At 39.0% G+C, this 18,360-nt stretch overlaps 2 protein-coding genes across 4 annotated transcripts in view; one reads left to right on the plus strand and one right to left on the minus strand.

Annotated features, from left to right (window-relative positions):
- Window positions 1-7,990, plus strand: part of LOC142388088 (rhomboid-related protein 4-like) — a 40,017-nt gene extending 32,027 nt beyond the window's left edge. For all 3 annotated transcript variants that reach the window (XM_075472985.1, XM_075472984.1, XM_075472983.1), the window contains exons 5-10: window positions 3,175-3,484; window positions 3,759-3,891; window positions 5,300-5,388; window positions 5,736-5,780; window positions 7,037-7,192; window positions 7,278-7,990. In XM_075472985.1, the coding sequence (XP_075329100.1) occupies window positions 3,175-3,484; window positions 3,759-3,891; window positions 5,300-5,388; window positions 5,736-5,780; window positions 7,037-7,192; window positions 7,278-7,405 (861 nt within the window). In that variant the 3' untranslated portion in view covers window positions 7,406-7,990. The remainder of the gene's footprint in view (window positions 1-3,174; window positions 3,485-3,758; window positions 3,892-5,299; window positions 5,389-5,735; window positions 5,781-7,036; window positions 7,193-7,277) is intronic.
- A 1,256-nt stretch (window positions 7,991-9,246) lies between these two features.
- LOC142388087 (solute carrier family 35 member F2-like) lies at window positions 9,247-17,291 on the minus strand. The gene is made up of 9 exons (XM_075472982.1): window positions 17,182-17,291; window positions 15,320-15,495; window positions 14,781-14,908; window positions 14,166-14,325; window positions 13,175-13,331; window positions 13,044-13,096; window positions 12,369-12,523; window positions 9,490-9,688; window positions 9,247-9,387 (listed from the first exon to the last, which is right to left on the minus strand). Exons 1-9 carry the CDS (start codon window positions 17,289-17,291, stop codon window positions 9,341-9,343), a joined length of 1,185 nt encoding a protein of 394 aa, XP_075329097.1. The 3' UTR covers window positions 9,247-9,340.
- Between the last annotated feature and the right edge of the window lie 1,069 nt (window positions 17,292-18,360).

Here is an 18,360-nt window from a genome sequence, read left to right on the forward strand (position 1 = left end):
CTCAATGTCATCAGAAGAGGATTTTATTTTTTAAAAACTTTTATTCACTCTGGGTTAGTTAATAGGTATGCAGACTCCTATGTGATTACCTTTATTAATAACAAATTGCATTCGATACAGCATATCATATTGAACATAGCTAATTAGATGTTTAGTAAGTTACAAGGATGAGTAACATGGTTCCTGAAAATGTTCTTTCCACTGTGCAACTGAAGAGAAATAAATCTTTTAGAAGCACAGTAGCAAAGTATGAGGGTCAACGCATAGATGGACATGCGCATGCCATTAACATAGATTGTTTCTTTCTCCCCCACCCCTCCTAAAATTAGCTACACATGATTCATACTTGATGGTCATGGTCAAACAATCTTTCATTTTACACTCAATAAATATTTAGATCCATCCCTTAACCACTCCCTACCTAAACTCCTTCCCATAACTCCTCCCCTAACACCACTCCCCCTAACCCCTCGCCCCCCCCCCCCCCCCCCCACACACCTCATGACCTGGGGTCACTAGAGTTCACCTCGTGACCAGGGGTCAACTAGAGTTCTCCTGTCACATCCAATTAACTAATTAAGTTTGACGAAAGGGTGTTACTTTAAGTGTGTGTTGTATTGAAGAACTTAAAGGTAGTTAATTTCTAAAAATGCAACTGATACACTGAGAAGAAAGTATTGTTGATATGAAGTAAAATTATTTGTGGGAAGAAGAGAAAATGTCACGATCGATGTATTTTGCCATTTCCTTGACCTTTTTCCTGAGTTCCCTCCTGCTCGGTCATCAGCTCCGCTCCCTCCGCTGGTGTTCACTTATCCTCAGCTGCACTCAGTCACTAATCACTCTCCCCACAGAATTCAAACACGGTTTCCTTCCCTCCTTGTCAGATCCTCGTTGTTGTTTCATTCATGGTTTCCCTCGTCTGTTCTTGCTCCAGAGTTTAGTTTCCGTTTTGTTTGGAAAATAAAATAAGTCTTTTGGACTCTTATACTTTTCTATGGGTTTATTATTGTCTTGGTTTGTCCTCTCGTTGGCATTGTTGTTTGCACTTTAAACACTGGGGACAGAATTTAAGGGATAAGATTATGTCATTACCCCTGGGCGTCCTCAGTTGTCTGGATCTTTTCTCCTGGCCTCTTCCACGCTCACCTGAAGTGAATCAGTCCTCTCCGTATCTAAGCTGCTTGGTTTTTGCTCAACCATAATCTCTGGAATCTGGTTCCTCGCTTGTTTTAACTTTTCTCTTATCTTGTTGTATTTTTAGTCTTTTGCTTTTCTGCCGCCTTTGTCTTTAAATACTTCACTCGCCATCTGTTTGTCCCTGGACTGCTGTGTCCTCCATTACCTTTTCCCAATGACCATTTCCTTACCAGAACAGCTAAAGCCCAATTCGCACGGGATAAGTATTACCTATGGATCACTGGTAATTCACAACTACCCCCGCACCTCTGTAATTTTTTGTGGCGCATTCGGACGGGACAAGCAAAAGTCTGTAATTTACTGAAATCACAGACATCATGAGCGGATATTCCGTAATTGTCGTAACTTCCTGTTTTGCCCCGTTGTACTTCGTTGTACACATAGGTTGAACACACAGGTGTGCGTTCAGACGGGACTTAAATTACCACAGGACGTCTGTGTTTCGCCGAAATACAGTAGGTAATTCGCGGCGGAATTATTACCCCACAAATCACGGACATGGCGCATTCGCACAGGACTAAGAACTCAGACATTCTCCGCAATTATTCCAAATTACGGGGGGTCCATAGGTAATACTTATCCCGTGCGAATTGGGCTTAACACTGTCACAATCTTTTCCTGGCTGTGTTGTTGTGGTTTCTGGGCCTGAGGTGGGCTTGAGCAGGTTTCCAGGAAGTCTGGGACGGAGTCTGGATTGCTTCTGCCTTCATGCCTGTTCCTCATCTGTCCTCATCCAGCTGCAGGAGCAACCAGCCTTCGCCAGATTATCTTACTTCACAGGTGGTAATTGGGCCGACTCCTGTGTTCCATAGAGTTATTTTAGAGTACTTACCTTGCTTTCCTGTCCTATTCAATGCTGCTTCTGTCGTTGATTCTCCTCACTCTGGATTCCCAGTGTAAGGACCTGGCATTCACTGTTGGATTCCTGACACCTTCCTGTTTTCCCCTACCTGCCTGCTCGCCTCCTGGACGACCCGGACCTCGTAAGAACTGACATTTGTCTGGGCAAATCACCTTATCGGTTCCTCACTAACCGTCTCCCTCCTCTCTTAGTCCTACGTTTACCCGGATCCTCTAAATCTCCCAGTGTTCTGCGTCTGCTCTTGGGTTTTTTGGCATTTATTGATGATTTCACTGCTAAGACAAGCATCAGGATGGCTGTGGATGTACAGTCCCCTCCAAAAGTATTGGAACAGCAAGGCAAATTCCTTGTTTTTGTTGTTCACTGAAGATATTTGGGTTCAAGATCAAAAGATGAGTATGAGACAAGAGTTCAGAATGTCAGCTTTTATTTCCTGGTATTTACATCTAGATGTGTTAAACAACTCAGGATATATCACCATTTGTATTACACCACAGCATTTTTAGGGGAGCAAAAGTAAAGGAACATGCATTTCACCTCCTGAAGTCAGGAGACTGAAGGGGGAAACCCCCCGAAACAAACAAGAACTGAAAGAAGCTGCGGTAAAAGCCTGGAATAGCATCACAAATGAAGAATGCAACAGTTTGGTGATGTCGATGGGTCGCAGGCTTGAGGCAGTTATTGCAATCAAGGGTTATGTCACCAAATATTAAATGTTATTTACTTTAAGATTATTTGTTCCTTTACTTTTGCTCACCTAAAAATGCTGTGGTGTAATACAAATGGTGATATATCCTGAGTTGTTTAACGCATCTAGAAGTAAATACCAGGAAATAAAAGCTGACATTCTGAACTGTTGTCTCATACTCATCTTTTTTGATCTTAAACCCAAATGTCTTCAGTGAACAACAAAAACAAAGGAATTTGCCTTGCTGTTCCAATACTTTTGGAGGGGACAGTATGTGGAAGGTTCTTGTGTGCTCACAATGAGACAAATGACTCAAAAACCAGAGCTACGATTCACCCATTTTATAATCCACGACAAAAGCACATCAAACTGTATGTACACTTGTAACACAACAGTAATTAATCCTTATCAATCCAATCCTCAGGCCTGTGTGAGCCTCGAGGAGGTGTACAGGTTTAAAGAGTGGCATCGCCTTCTCCTTTCCCCCCTGCATCACATGGATGACCTGCACCTCTACGTCAACATGGTGTCATTCCTGTGGAAAGGCAACATGCTGGAGCGACGTCTGGGTGGAAGCTGGTTCCTCTACTTGCTCTCGGTCTTCTCTCTGCTCACCGGACTCGTCTACCTGCTGGTACAGATGCTGATGATAAAACTCATGCAGCGCTCTGATCGCTTAGTGGAATTCATCGACCTGCCGTCTCTCAGCAGCGAGTGTGTGGTCGGCTTTTCAGGTACAAATTTCCTACAAGTATCCAAATGTAAAAACTTTAAAAAAAAAATTAAAAATAATCCTCACATTTAAGATTAAAATGAACCGAAAATAACAGTAAACGTACCTGTAAACAGCTGTGATTTTAAGCGTTAATCTAAACGTTAAATCTTGATATTTCAACTTGGGCTCAGGTAAATAATTTTTACTGAAGCACCATAATCTTAAAGATATCTCTCTCTGACCAATATATATCCTTATGAAATGCAAACATCTTAATACACGTCTGTTTCCAGGTGTCCTGTTTGCTTTGAAGGTGGTCAGTAACCACTTCAACCCAGGTGATGTGACCCACATATTGAATATACGGGTGTCCAATCGCTTTGCGAGCTGGGTGGAACTGGTGCTGATATATCTCATTGTTCCTAGGTGAGATACTACAAGCAAAGTTTGGAGGTTGACATGGTACAGTACTGTGTAAAAGTCTTGAGCCACCCCTTAATACTTCAGAATAAGCCAGATTTTCTCCTGATCTTTTAAAGTTGTCCTGATCAATAGTTCTTCAGGCTTTCTGAAGGTCTTTCAAAGTTTTTATTTGGACTTTTGCTGCTTTTTCACTCGTTTTCAGTCCAGTTCTTGTACCTAAACACTTAACACTGACCTATGAATCATTCAACTGCGGACAAGGCTCCTAACTCAAATGATGAACCAGTGTTGTGTCGACACATAACAGACAATTTAGCAAAGAACCTGTTTTAAATTGTATCTTTAGGCACTTTGTTACCAGCAGTCTGTCACACAGACACATCATTTGTTCATTTCTTCAGTTTCTCTATGAAAAACAGCAAAGATAACACAGTGTGACAGACAGAAAACAGGATTTCTGCAGCAACAAGGTGATTCCCAAAGAGCTGTTAGCTGAAAACTTGGCATATCTCAGCATGGTGTGCAGTGTGTCCTTAAAACATTTGAGGAAACTGGACAAGTGGAGGACAAAAGAAGAAGTGTCAGGCCTAAAGAACTATCTACAGCAGATGAACAGGATCTGAAAGTGATGTCCTTAAGAAAGAGGAAAACATCCAGCAAAGACCTGACACAGGAGCTGAGAGATGCATCTGGACCTTCAGCTGATCCATCTGCTGTTGGCCCAAGCCTCATCAGAAATGGGCTCCATGGAAGGGTGGCTGTCAGGAAGCCGTTCTTAAGGAAGGGAAACAGGGAGAAAAGGCTGAGCTGTGCCAAAGGACACAAGAAGTGGGCTGAAAATCAGTGGCAGCAGGTCTGATGGAGGGATGAATCCTCCCCAGAGCCCGGAGCTCAACATTACTGAAGCAGTGTGGGATCATGTTGGCAGAGAACGGAACAAAAGGCAGCCCACATCCAAAGAAGAGCTTTGGGATGTCCTTCAAGAAGCCTGGAGAACTATTCCTGAAGACTCCTTAAAGAAAGGACAGAAAGCTCGTCTGAGAGGGTTCAGAATAAAGGAGCTCAGACCAGATATTCACTTTTAAGTTGGTTAGAACTGTACAAACTTTTTTTTCTTTTTTAAAATATTAACTTTAGCTTTATTCTTAATGTTTCATCTTTCAAGTGGAGTTTGCACTCTCAGAAATCTAACTTTAAGTTTTAACATGGACTGGAAATTTTAATCAGTCGATTGTTTCCCACATTGAATTTAAGTAGTTTCAATTGTATTTGATGGTTTACGTGCTGACAGCCAATACTGTGCTATAACAATGGAAGAAGAGTATGAAAAATATCACTTACCAAAATGAAATCTCTCGTGTTAAAGAAGAACTGAGCAGTATATTGTATAATGTAGTTTTTCACATTCCAGCTCTTCTCTGGTCGGCCACCTGGCAGGTATCCTGGTGGGTCTAATGTACACTCTGGGTCCACTGAAGATCATCATGGAAACATGTGCAGGTCTGAATGTGTTTTTAAATTGAGACTCCTAACGACGTTTGTTTGTTTGCACAACAGATGCCCAATTTAAAAGTGACTAACTTTTGAATTTAGTTCAGATCTGGATCCTTTTCTGTTTGTCTTAGCCTTGGACTGTTTCCACTTAAATGTTTATTTGCCCTTCAACCTGTAAGAATCTCTGCTGGACAGGTTTCACAATGGTGTGAGCAGTTATTGTGAGATAATAGCATTTCATAATCTGTCAGTCAACTTTAACACCTTTAAAGAAATATCAGATTGTGAGAAGATGCAGGTTTGTGCAGATATCTTATAATGAATTTGTTTTTTTCGTTTTTTTCCCCTATCAGAGCTTGTATCTTCAGGTGGAAATCGTCCCTTCAACAGTTCTTCAGGTATTGCATTATTTGAAGAAAGACAAAACGACAAACTCACAGGACACATGATCAATAATGTAACAGTTTAGCACAATACTTTAAACGCAGTAATGAACAGTACACATGCATTAGTACGAGTTATCTCAGACTTATTCCAGAAAGCGTTGTCTTCTGCTGCTGACTCTGGTAAGCCTGCAATAATGGCTTCATTATGTTTCTATTAAAGTGTCAGGGAGCCACTGTGTATTTAAATCAACAGGTATTTTGACCAAAACCTGTGTCATACATCTCAAAAAGACCTCAGGAAACGTTGTAAAATTGTTTAAAAAGGGGATAATGGGTCACCTTTTAAGAAACTGTTAAGATTTCTGGCGAATTATGTGATGAGGACCCAAATGCAGAAGGAAGCTAGTACTGATTTATTTTAAAACTCCAACAGAAAGTGTGGTTGAGCTGAAAGAAAGACGCCAAGAAACTAAACTGCCAAAAGAAAACCTTAAGTGCAGGCAAACTGGAAATGACAAGAGTACCAGAAACCGTGCGGAAGGACATGAGGCTGTAACGGCGAGGACCGACAGAATAAATCCTGAGACGGAGAGTCTGCCTCCTGAACCTAAACAAGGCAGCTGGTTCCACTGGAGAGGATCCTGATAGCTGAAGCTGGATTTTTTATTTATTTTTAAGGACTATTTAGATAACCTGATAATAAGAAATTACAATATTCAAACTAATTTGTGGGGGGTAGCTTTTCAGCATCATAATGTGCCTAACTTTGACATTTTGCAGGTGAAAGAAGGTAGTCTTAGCGATGTGCATTATATGTGAATTTAAGGATGAATTTCCTTTCCAATTTCCAAAATGTTTTCCAGGGTTTCCAAAACTGTGAAGTTTAGATTCAGATTGTGTCTTCAGTGCAGCCAGCACTCTGCTCGACAATTCCTGCGTCTTTTTCTTCTTTCTCATAGAGAATTTGACACACAGATTCATCCGTATCTGAATCTATAATAAGTGATCAATTCATAGGATGTAATTTCAGATTTTTGCAGAAAAATACAGACTCGGTCCTGCTACAGATCTCCTGAATGTATGTGATAAGGTGAAAAGTATTGGTCCAAGTACCATGTGGAACTCCATGAATAATGTTTATCTGCACTTAATACTCATTTATCTAAATTCAATCAATCTGCTACAAATATACACGGGTTAAAAATAACAAATTCATTTGGTCTTTTCTATTTAATTTGATTTATTCATATTATTTGTGCGTCGTCAAGGCTTTAACACGAGAGAAGAAGGCGCTGCAGGATCTTCCCACCCAGCAGAAGGTTACGCAGCAGAGGACACATCTAATTATTCAGAATCGTACATCGCACGAATGTCGGAGGAGGAGCAGATAGAAATGGCGATCAGAAACAGTCTGAAGGATCAAGGCAAGAGAAGAAAAAAGTAGCAGCTAATAAGAGCCAAATAAATCCATGTACTGTACAAATCTATTAATATTTTCTTATTATTTAGAACGAACCAGGCAGAAAGATACAGGATTTATCCCCGGTGAGGACGAGGATGAAGAAACTCTTAAGAAGCCTGAAGAGGAGCAGACACAACAAGACACAAAAAGAAGCTGTAGAAAAAGGACGAAATGAAGCAACAAGAAGAAAAGTCATCAGTGTTTTACCTGCACAGCTGTGATATTGTTTACTGAATGTTATTGATGCAGCTTCTGTCCATCACTCGGTCTCTGCGGTGTCTGCATCGTCATTTTCTCTCGTATCTTTTCACTGCATCAATGAATCACCAGGAGCTCCATCACAAAATCAGCAGGAAACCAGGAGGAACAGCCGGGCTTAAAACCAGAACCAAATCTTCTATTATAGGTGCGTCGACCTGTTCGATCTCTTTGGCTTATCCTCTATTTTGTTGTCTATAATATAACTTATGTGTGCTGTTTGCTGCTGCATCAAGAGAATTCCCCCTTGCGGGATTAGTAAAGTACTTTGATTGATTATCAGCGGCGAATTCAGAAAGTTGGCGGTCATTCTATTTTATAGAGACCATTCCCTATAGGAAATAATGGCTTTTCCTTGAAAAAACATCATATAAAATAGAGTGTGCATACAATTGATGTAAAAAAAAAAGGTGTGTGTGGTTGGTACTACATAGGAGAACTATTCTGCATTGGTTTGGAGTCACTAGGTCACATGGCTTGGGAGGTATTGGAAAAAAAAGACATCTGTCGAATATCCAATATCAAACCAACTGCACCACGGTTGACTTTTGTAACTGTAAAGAGGTGTCAGGGAACCACAGTGTGGGACCTGAGGTGGATCATTTCGACTTTCTTGCATTTAAGAAAGGTGAGAACATCTTCTTTACATCTTTACTTTCACTTCATCTTATGCAGAAATATTCTCTGTTTGATCCACGTAAATGAAACATCGTGAAATCTTTCAAGCAACAAAAGATTGAATTTAGAGAAATGGTCCTTTTTAAGAAAACTGGAATTTTACCTTCAGATGTCCTGCATATGAAAATCCGTCACACTGATTGTTTTTGGACTCTTTGCTAAAGTTGTGTCATCCTAATCTGACTTAATATAATGTCCTGCTCTGCCATTTAAAACCCATTTTTTGTCACCATCTACTGTTTGGTGATTTAGTTTTACTTTGACTTTTGTTTTCTTAGATTATTTCCTGTTTTATTTTGATAGATCTGATCTTTTTGGTCCACTTGTTTTAGTTTTACAGCTGCTTTGTCATATGTTGCTGTTTCTCTGTGGATCTTAATCATCTTTTTTTTTTTTTTTTTTTTTTTTTTAGGTTTTCTAATCCAGGTTAGTTTCCTGAATCAGTCTGTCCGACAATCCTTTCCTTGATTCTTCTTTAATTTGTTCCTGCATTTTTCTATAAATAGTTTTAGCCTTTGTTTAATTTTGTTAAAACCATCATGCATCTACCAGCTTTCTCTCCTGTTCATCTGATGGTCCTGAGTTTGGATCCTTATCCTTCATCCTCTCACTGAGAACCGTGACGCTTTTTCAGTGATTGTATTGTACCTTTGCAGAAATAAACCTATCTAAACTGTGTCTACCACCATGTTTATGTATTTACCTAAATTACCTTCATTACCATGAAGTGACATCTCAAGTGTTTGTTAAAGACACCAAATTATAAAATGCTCCTCATTGCAGATATTAAATTGTTAAACTGTTAAATTCATCAAAGCTACACAAGCTTGTTTTGTTCTTTTTTTCCTGTCTGGATGAAACATTTGTATATTAGAAGAAAAACAACTCAACTTATTAATTCATGCTGCTCTGTGTTTGTATGTTATCTAAACTTGTATGTAAACAGTTTTTTTTTTTAAATGTCAGTGGATTTAAGGACTGCATACTTAAGGCCGTCAAAAGTTATTTATTTTTTTTATTGACAAACTATTTTAAAAAAGATTTAAAAAAATCTACTTGACTTTTATTTGTATTCGCTCTGTTTTTCTATATTTTGTATTTCCTTCATTACTTTTCATACGCACAAGTAAATAAATGTTTAAAACTCTATACTGTATTGTGTTATTGCTGATGTTCACATCTTAGTGCTTTGTCCAACAGCCAGATCTTCATCATCTTCATATCTTTGTGATGCCCCTGAAGCGCTCTTCTTCCTCTTCTCCTTTTCCTCCCACCCATCTTCCTCATCTTCATACCCCTGCCGCTCATCTTCATTCTCCTCCACATTTGGGATCCTGACAGCCACTTCTTTCCTCGTGATGTCATTCTCAGTCTCAACGGGATTGTCATAACCTTCCTCACAGATGGAGGGGGGAGAAGAGGAGGTATCGGGGTCTGTGGGGTTAGCAGGCGTCGGCACAGCGTTGAAGGCGATGAAACCAATGAGGATGGCCACGAGGGAGATCAGGTAGAGTCCAGAGAACTGAGGCGGGGCAGAGAGCCAACAGTTCAATTTAAAATGGCATGACAAAGACAACTGATGACGTAAGGATGCACAAAAGTATTAAAGAATAAGGAATGACTCCTCTGGGACAGATTTTACCACCAGACAAGATAATGAACTCTCATCTCCCTGAATAACAAGGTGCATCTTGTAGCTATGACTCCCCTTCACATAATTTTCTCTGCAGTAACCGTACGTGCACACCTGTGATCCCCATTCAGAATATTATAGGATTTCTATTATCAATAATTTCATTGCAAATTTCAAGGTTGAACGTCACATTTAAACAAGACCTGAAACGGCAAAAGCAAAGATTAAAACGCACACAATTAAGTTGAAATGAACAAAAACTGTGATGATGGAACCCAAAATAAAATGAAAATAAAATGATAAACTGAAGCATAACAGAAGCATATAAAGCACCTGATGGGAGTAGCAGTAGAAAGAAGGCTGTTCATTCTACAATCAACCATCAGCAGGAAAAACAAGTTTGAACACAGCTGCATGTCTTCCCTACAGATATGTGGAATTGATTGTATTAATTAATTACCCTCTTAAGTATTTGTCGCGTTTGCTTCTGTCATTTCATGGATTTGAACTCCACTTTCTTTCTCAGCACCTTAAACTGTCTGTGTCAGAATCTTTTGAGGTATTTGGGGGATTTTTGATTCCACAAATGGAAGAATTTGGTGTCCAGCTTTGTGGCCACTTGATAAATGTGTTCTCTTTTAGCTCAGTTTTTGGCTCATTTGTGTAGTTGCATGTTTTTGGGAGAAAAATAGCTAAAAGTAACATCAAAACTTAGTAAAACCAATGAAAAGCCCTGATTTGAGCTAAACTATATAATAAGAGGACAAACCATATACTTAAAGTAAATAATTCTTTGAGTCCTGTTACTCAAAGTTAACAATTGATCAGGTCATCATGACTTTAATGGATTACTTCATGTGTAATAGATCATCAGTTAAGGAAGACTAATTCATGGGTTATATCGCAGATTAACTGATATGTGATGTTTGCAGGATTTTTGTTAAATAATGGTTTATTTAGGGTGCCTCGTAGCTCAACTGGTTAAGCTGGCACCTCATGTACGCAACTCTCTCTGCCCCTTTTCCTGTCCACCTTGTGTCAAAAAAAGCTACTAGTGCCCAAGAAACCTTTAAAAAAGATACAAGTCTTATCTACAGAACTGAATTCATATTTTCATCCACATGTTTACAACTGACAACCAGTCTGATGAGAGAGAGACTTAGGAGTTCAGGTGCTGTTCTGCTTTCAGGGAGCGTGGATAAGCGCAGTATTTAAGCCACAATTTGAGTTTTAGGGAACAGAAATCTGTCTTTAAATGCATAGCAAACATAACTTAAGAATATGAGCTGCAGCTTTATCATAAAGTGTGACCAAAAAAAGCTTTTCTGTTTTTCATATCGCATTAATGTCTGAGCCTCGCTGTCCAGGAAAAGATGCCTGTGCATAAACGTGAGGTAGAAACCTTCAATTCACATTTTGTTTATGTCTATTTCAAGTTAGTTAATGTGGTTTAATATTTAAAGTTAAATATGTTTGCATATTCATTCTGGATTTTTCATTAAAGTTGAAATAAAGAAATGTTTTTGATTTTTTTATACCTGCTTAATCCAATTCAGGGCTGTGGGGGGAAGCCGGAGTACCCAAAAGAGAACTCGCACATGGGGAGAATATGCAAACTCCACACAGAAAGGCCCCAGCTGGGATTTGAACCAGCAACCTTCCTGCTGCAAGGCAACAACACTAACCACCACACCACCATGCAGCCCCCAAATGATCATTTACAGCAAATAAATCATTGAAAGCAATGCAAATAATGTTAATTTGACTGAATTGAATTTGATTTCATTCACTGGTCCAGTCAGTTTTTTCAGATTGAGAAAATCATGAAATATTCCTCCAGTCACTGAGGTATTGCACGATGTTTATACACAGTTCATATTCTGCACATGGTGCTGTGTGTGAAAACACATGCAGGTGAGATTATCCTTTAACTTTGATGATTACTCATTTACACTGCTGTGGATCATTTGATGGGTCATCGTGACCCAGCAAGGGAGCGCCTAACGAAGCCCTTTAAGGTAATAGTTGCTTGGTTTTAAATTTAGATTATTTGATTTGTTTCTCATTATATTCTTTTATGTATTTTTAATGCTTCTTCCACTCCCTGCTGCAATGCTTTTTTTTATGTAAAGCACTTTGAATTGTTTTGTACATGAAATGTGCTATACAAATAAATTTTATTTGATTTGATTTTTAATATGACGACTCTGAACTTGAGATGTTCTGAGAGGAATAATCTTGGCTTTTTTTGCTATATTAAATCCAACTTTAAAAATAATAAATTGTTTTGGGTTCAGCTCTCAGCCCCACAAGAAAATACATTTTTAGCTAATTCTACTTACCAGGAGATATTGTGGTTTAGTGAATATTGAAAGCAGAAGATTTGCGTCAGTCTACTTGCTTTAAATGTTCAGAATAACTACAAAAAGGAATCGCATGGTGCACAGCTGTGCATCTAATTGTTTTAGGCCAACAGGGAAGCTTTGGTGAAAAGGATAATAACGTGTATCCCATGCATACTAATGCATGAAATCCAGAGTTTTGAGGCTGTGAATGTAACAACACTCACGTTATACTGGAAGAGGAAGATCCCACAGAAGAGGCTGAAGAGGTCGGCAGTGAGCAGGGAGAGGTTGACGGAGGTGGCGCTGCTCAGTTTCACCACTATGGGCATGAAGCTGTACAAAGAGTACATGCACAATGCAAAGGCAGAGAACAGGAGCCCTGAGAGAAGACATGTCCAGCTGTTAGTTCACATCAAAATGACTGAAACATTAAAGTCCAAACAACTCCTCTGCTTTCCTGAAAATTGTATAATAAGATGTTGCGGTGTGACCATGGCCTTAATGCTGAGTGGGCTTCACCCACATCTCCTCTGGTCTCCTCTGACTCTGTAAAACTCGCCCTCAAATTGTAAAGAATAAACAGCATTAAAGATATGACCAAGGCTGCTAACTTTTGTTCACCGAGCTAAAGAATCAGTTTGTTTTAAGTTCATTTTCAGTAACACAAGGCTGGAAATCTGCTTATTTATCTGTCTTTGTCTTTATTTGGTTCATTTACATCACAAGAAATTAAATTATAACGTTTGTTTGACAAGTGGAAAACATTGGTCTTGTCTTCAGAACTGCTTGTCAGCCATCTAACACCTTGCAGCACTCAGTATCTCTGAGAGTGCTTGGTGGTGTTATTATGTCGTTTGCATTTTGTTTTGAAAGTGTCCGTCTGTAAGATGAATACTGACCAACTTGCCAGCTCCACTTGATGGTAGAGACCGCGTTACGTTCTAGGATCACCCTGAATAAAGCAGGGAAAGACACCGAATGAAACAAAAACTTGATGGAGTCCAGACTGAACACATGTGCACACACTTACATCTGTATGGTGCTGATGATGGTGCCAAACAGGCCGATCATGCCGAGGAACTCCACCCTGCTCAGGTTCTTCACAGTGTACTCCTGAGACACGTTAGAGACCGCGTACAAAGCAGCACTGAGCAGCACCAGACCGTCGCCTAATAAGATGTTGGAGGCTGCAGAGGAGAGAGGAGACATGTTCTGGGCTTCCCTTTTGTCATCACTTGGATCTTGTTTTATCTTTAAGAGTTATTTCACTTCCTGTAATTAGTCCCTCAGTTTATATATTCTCCAGGTCTTTCTGTTTGTTAGTTTAGTAACTGCTCAGTTCATGATTTGCTATCTTTTTGTTGGTATTTAACCTTTAATTTGGGTCCAGCTCCAACACAAACCTGAATCAAATCTGAATCCTGACCTAAAGCTGTTATGTGTGTCTAATTCGACTTTGTGATGAAAATAAATTCTCCTCCATTGATATGTTTTTTAGATTACTTGAGTGGGGCTATTTGAACTCTGATCAAACTGCTTCATTGGAAGACACAAAATGTTTTACTGCAGAGAACAATGAAGGTTTAAATGTTCCTTACAACTCAGTAAGGATGCTATAAAGAACAAACTAGCAGTAGAGTTATTTTTACTGATAAAATTGCCTTTCTGACAATGAGATTTAGGAGTTAAAGTTAAGAGAAATGAAGAGACCGCAAACAGAAAACCAAGGTCTCAGGAGTTAACCTGCTCTGTTACAATCTTTTTTTAAAGAGGTCCTTGGACTTTCTTTGTTTTTTAAAAGGTAAACCAAGAACAAATTAGATGCACCGAAGGCTTTATAATAAGCCCATCTACAACATTTAAAAGTTTAAAAAAGACACTTTTCAAATTTTAAATGAATTATTTTCCCTTAATACCAAAGAGCACCCAACTCTAACGAACATCTACAATCAGCATCAGTACGTAGGATATCTGCAACCCTTTGCATTAAACCAAACAGTTTACACCAGGAGAGTTCTTACTGGAGCCCTGATCTCTTCCAGCCAGCAGGTCGGCCCCCACCATGGCCCCCACGCCAAGGAGACAGATGCAGACTGCTACATAGTGGACGGCTCTGTAACGTGTCTTTAAAATCCACCAGGATAGGACCATTAAGACCGGGATCACAAAGCAGTCCAGCAGCTGGAGACAAGAACACAAGTAGAAACTCTTTAAAAGGAGAAACAAGTGACGACGAGATGGAATCTCTGAAAAAAAAAATCTCTGAAGTAGAAGACGTCCAGTTACCCTTATTAAGCTCTTAGGATTACCATGTTGGTGACAGAGAATCTACACTGACATCAATGATCTGTAACTTTCTTATATTGGTTAGAAACTGTACACACAACATTTATAAGAGCTTTTTCTTGTCTGAGGACACTTGGGGGTGTTGCAGTCCATCTCAGGGTCATGGGTGGGGGAACCATTCCAAAGAAACTCCACATAAAAACATGGAAAGCATACAAAATCTGCACAGAAACCCATAAACTTTCTTGCTGTGATGTCTCCACCATACTGCCCGTAAATGAAATATGACTCTTATTTCACCCTTGAAACATGAGAAAATACAAACCCATGCAAAGGCAGCCAGTTCTCACCTGCACACTGGTGAGGGTTGTGAACTGGTACGCTTTAACCACAGTATAGTTGGCCTCCACGTCTACCAGCCCCAGCAGTAAGTACTTCCACCATCTCCTCTTCAGAATCTGTAAAATATTGCCATCCCCTACGTTTTAAAGGGGAACACCCCTGAACTTCAGTATTGATGTGTTTCACCACACCAATTCTGTTCACCGCATTTGCTTCTTCTATTTGTCAAGTAGGAAATTTGCACATTAACCAAGAAATAGAAATATTCTGCCTTAAAATAGACTAAACAGAACAAATCTGAAAGTGGTGGCAAACATATTCAACTAGTCTAATTGGAAAAACTGTTAAATACTCAAACACAGAAATAATTGGCTTACAAGTATGTACATTACTAAAGAAGATGAGAAAGATTTTAGTCTAAAATATAGAATAAAATTCTAAAACTAAATCATCTAAAGGAAAAATGAGTTCACTTAACCAATTAATGACTCGTACGGTGTGTCAGATGTATTATCTCAGGTGTCCAGGTGCTAACTGAAGGTGTTACCTGTTCTGCAGAACAGCATGGTGGTGTAGGTGGCACACAGCAGCGTGTAGCTCAGGAGGCTCTGCAGCATGGGTGTGTTCACGTGGAAGTTTGTGGCCAGATACTGGGAGGAGATGGCGGTCCCACATATGAACCCAGCCAGGCCCTGACCCATCAGCAGCGTCTTGGCCAGCTGCCTGAAAATCAGAAAAATTACCATTTTGGTAAATGTATTCATTTTTAAAACATATGGCTGGTGATTAGCATCAAAATACACACTTTTGGGAAATTCTGAAGCCTTATTTGTTTGGTTATCAAGGGTTAGATGAGAAGATTGATGACGCTGTCACACCGATGTAGAAAATGTTGGTCTTTACATGTTTGTTTATTATCTTGTTCTTAGAAATATGATAGACCAGGTAGTCTCCTTTGTCGACCTGCCAAGTGTTTATTGCCAAATAGTTGTTGAGCACATGTACCAGTTTCTTAAAGTTACCTTTTTTTTTTTTTAAAGATAATATTTTACGTCCAGCTGAAAGTCCTTCTCCATGGCCTCATTAAACTCCTCCCATGCCTCTCCAACCACCAACTCTACAGCCCTTATGGCCAGTTCCTGTGAATCTTGGGACAACCAAGCCCGAAAGGCCTGATTCTTCAGTTTGACAGCTTCCATCACAGCTGGCGTCCGCCGGTGGGTTCTCCGGTTACCGTAACGACAGGCACCGACAACCTTCGGTGCTCGGTTCTCAACCAGAGAACGGGGGAGTTCTCTCTCTGGGTCAGGGTTAAATCTCAGGATCTTGTTCACCAGTGATGGCAGGTGGGAGCCTGAGTTAGACAGACTGATTGGGGCTTCTACTTAAGTCTTCCTGCTTTGGAATAAATCAAATATTTTTTAAATCAAATTTTTATCCCAAAGGGGAATTATACAGACAAACTATATAATTACAACCAACTTATTGAGAGTGATATTGATCTTATCAAGTTACTCTTTTGGAAGGAAAAATATATTCTCCAAAGTGTCGAATATCTTTCTAACACCTGTTCTGTATTACATCTACTTTTTTTTTTCAAACAAAAATGGTTTCAGGCAAAAAATTTTGAGCAAATTATTGCATTTCGGTTTTTAAAAACTACAAATTTTATACAGGGAAATAAAACCCCACAAACTGCCAGAAGATCTGCTTTTATTGAGGTGTTCTCACTGGCTGCTAATCAATGAATCAACTGCATTTGATTATCATCACTTGGCTGCTACTTACCCTTTTATTTCCTACGGAAGCAGTAAGGTTGGACACTGCTTTGCATTTTGGCTTCGGCTGAGTTTTTTTTTTAACTGAATGACGACACAATGTGTTATATCATGTGTTGTCATTGAGGTTGTATTCAGCTGATTTTATGACAATAACAATCAGATATTTCACTTTTATCCCTTGATACATAAAACCCTCAGAACTGAAAGAGGTTGTAATTTATCATTCACGTGATTGTGACAGTTTATTTTCAGAATATCAAAAGCAAGATTAAAAAATGACATCGTCACCAGCTGGCTTCAGCTAGTTGTTCCAGTGTCCTAAATGTCTAACCCATGAACAAAGGCGGCTGAATAATTTATTTTTCACGCTGACGGTGTGCCCTTTGCATGTGGTTTTCTGTGGAAATGTATCTTAAAAACCTCTATCATTAGCAGGATTGTTTAAAGGGAATTTTGGCTTTTGTCATTTGTGAAACTACAACCTTCAAATCAATAATCCAGCAGTATGTGCACATATGTTGCCTTTTCTAAATGAGAATTGACTGCAGTCTAAGTGTATTTTACTAAAGCTTATCTTTAAAGATGTAAAACTCCGCTGATTCATTCTTTATCTCTTTTATCCACTTACCAGGTGAAAACTTCTTTAGGGTTGAATTTTCTGATCCTCACAAGGAGCCCACCGCTTTCGTTCCCTAAGCTCATGTCTCCACAGGAATCCTCGGACTGTTTAGCCGTCATGTTGCCACACCGGTGATGGAGGAGTCCTCTCAGGGTTTTAAATGTTACTGGCTTTTAACTCCTTTACTTTCTTGGTGTCAGAGCTGAATGATTAACTGTTTCAGAGGGCAAAGATTACTTTTTCACTTATCTGTGTATGTGTAAAACATGTTGAAGACAGCCTGCAGCACTTTAAGATAAGACCTGATAATGAAAGATACATTAAAAAGAAAAGAGTCATCAACCTGCTCTCTATTGTTTTCACTACTGATGAGATAATGGCTTGTGTAGAGTGCTCCTTTGCTGCTTTTTATGGTAATTCCAGTGCTGGAGCTTGAGTAATTAAGCATCGATTTTAACAATCTAATAATGGCATATGTGTCAATATCAAATAACAATTGAATAATTGACACTTTGACTACATTTTGCTGTATTTTTTATACTTTTACTTCAGTAAAATTATGACTTTTGTTATTGAGTATACAGACACAGCTGAATTAGTACTTTTAAAAGTCAAAATTGCTCTTTGAACACTGGTCTTGCAAGAAACTGTGTTTTATAGTACATATTCCATGTCTCTTTTACAGCAGGAATTTTATTTATTAATGATAATCATCACATATTCCAAATAAAAACTTTAATTTAGCTGGTTTTGCATTTAACATACATAAACATCTATTTTCATGCGTGTATCTTCACGTGTTTGTGAATTAACTTCTCATTTTTTATCTTGAAACTATCAAAAAGGATCAAATAATAAGTGTGCTGGTGTATGTGAAAGGTAGACATTAACATTTCTTGTCAAACACGTTTTAATATCAATCTGAAAACAAAAGGGAAGTTACACGTTCCGTTGTAATTTCATCAAAATACAGGAAGTTCAATCAAAAATAAGAGGATAACGTTGGCTATACCACATCCATGATGTGGCCACACTGTTATTGTAATAATCAAAAATAAGCGCAGACACAGTGAGATTAAAAATAGAGAAAATAACGTTATTGATCCACTTGATCAAATCTTTTAACAGGGTCTAAACTACACCAGCTCCTTTGCCTTCCTTATTGAGCCGAAGCAAAAGCAATACAAC

Source organism: Odontesthes bonariensis, chromosome 9, assembly GCF_027942865.1.
Source record: "Odontesthes bonariensis isolate fOdoBon6 chromosome 9, fOdoBon6.hap1, whole genome shotgun sequence".
NCBI lineage: Eukaryota > Metazoa > Chordata > Actinopteri > Atheriniformes > Atherinopsidae > Odontesthes > Odontesthes bonariensis.

What these genes read in the sequence shown, in the direction of transcription:
- LOC142388087 (XM_075472982.1), bottom strand. Translation starts at nt 17,291, where the DNA reads ATGACGGCTAAACAGTCCGAGGATTCCTGTGGAGACATGAGCTTAGGG. An exon ending in CAACCCTCACCAGTGTGCAG is followed by an intron (nt 14,326 to 14,780) that starts GTGAGAACTGGC and finishes TCTTGTCTCCAG; the next exon opens with CTGCTGGACTGCTTTGTGAT. An exon ending in CAAGTGGAGCTGGCAAGTTG is followed by an intron (nt 12,524 to 13,043) that starts GTCAGTATTCAT and finishes GTCTTCTCTCAG; the next exon opens with GGCTCCTGTTCTCTGCCTTT.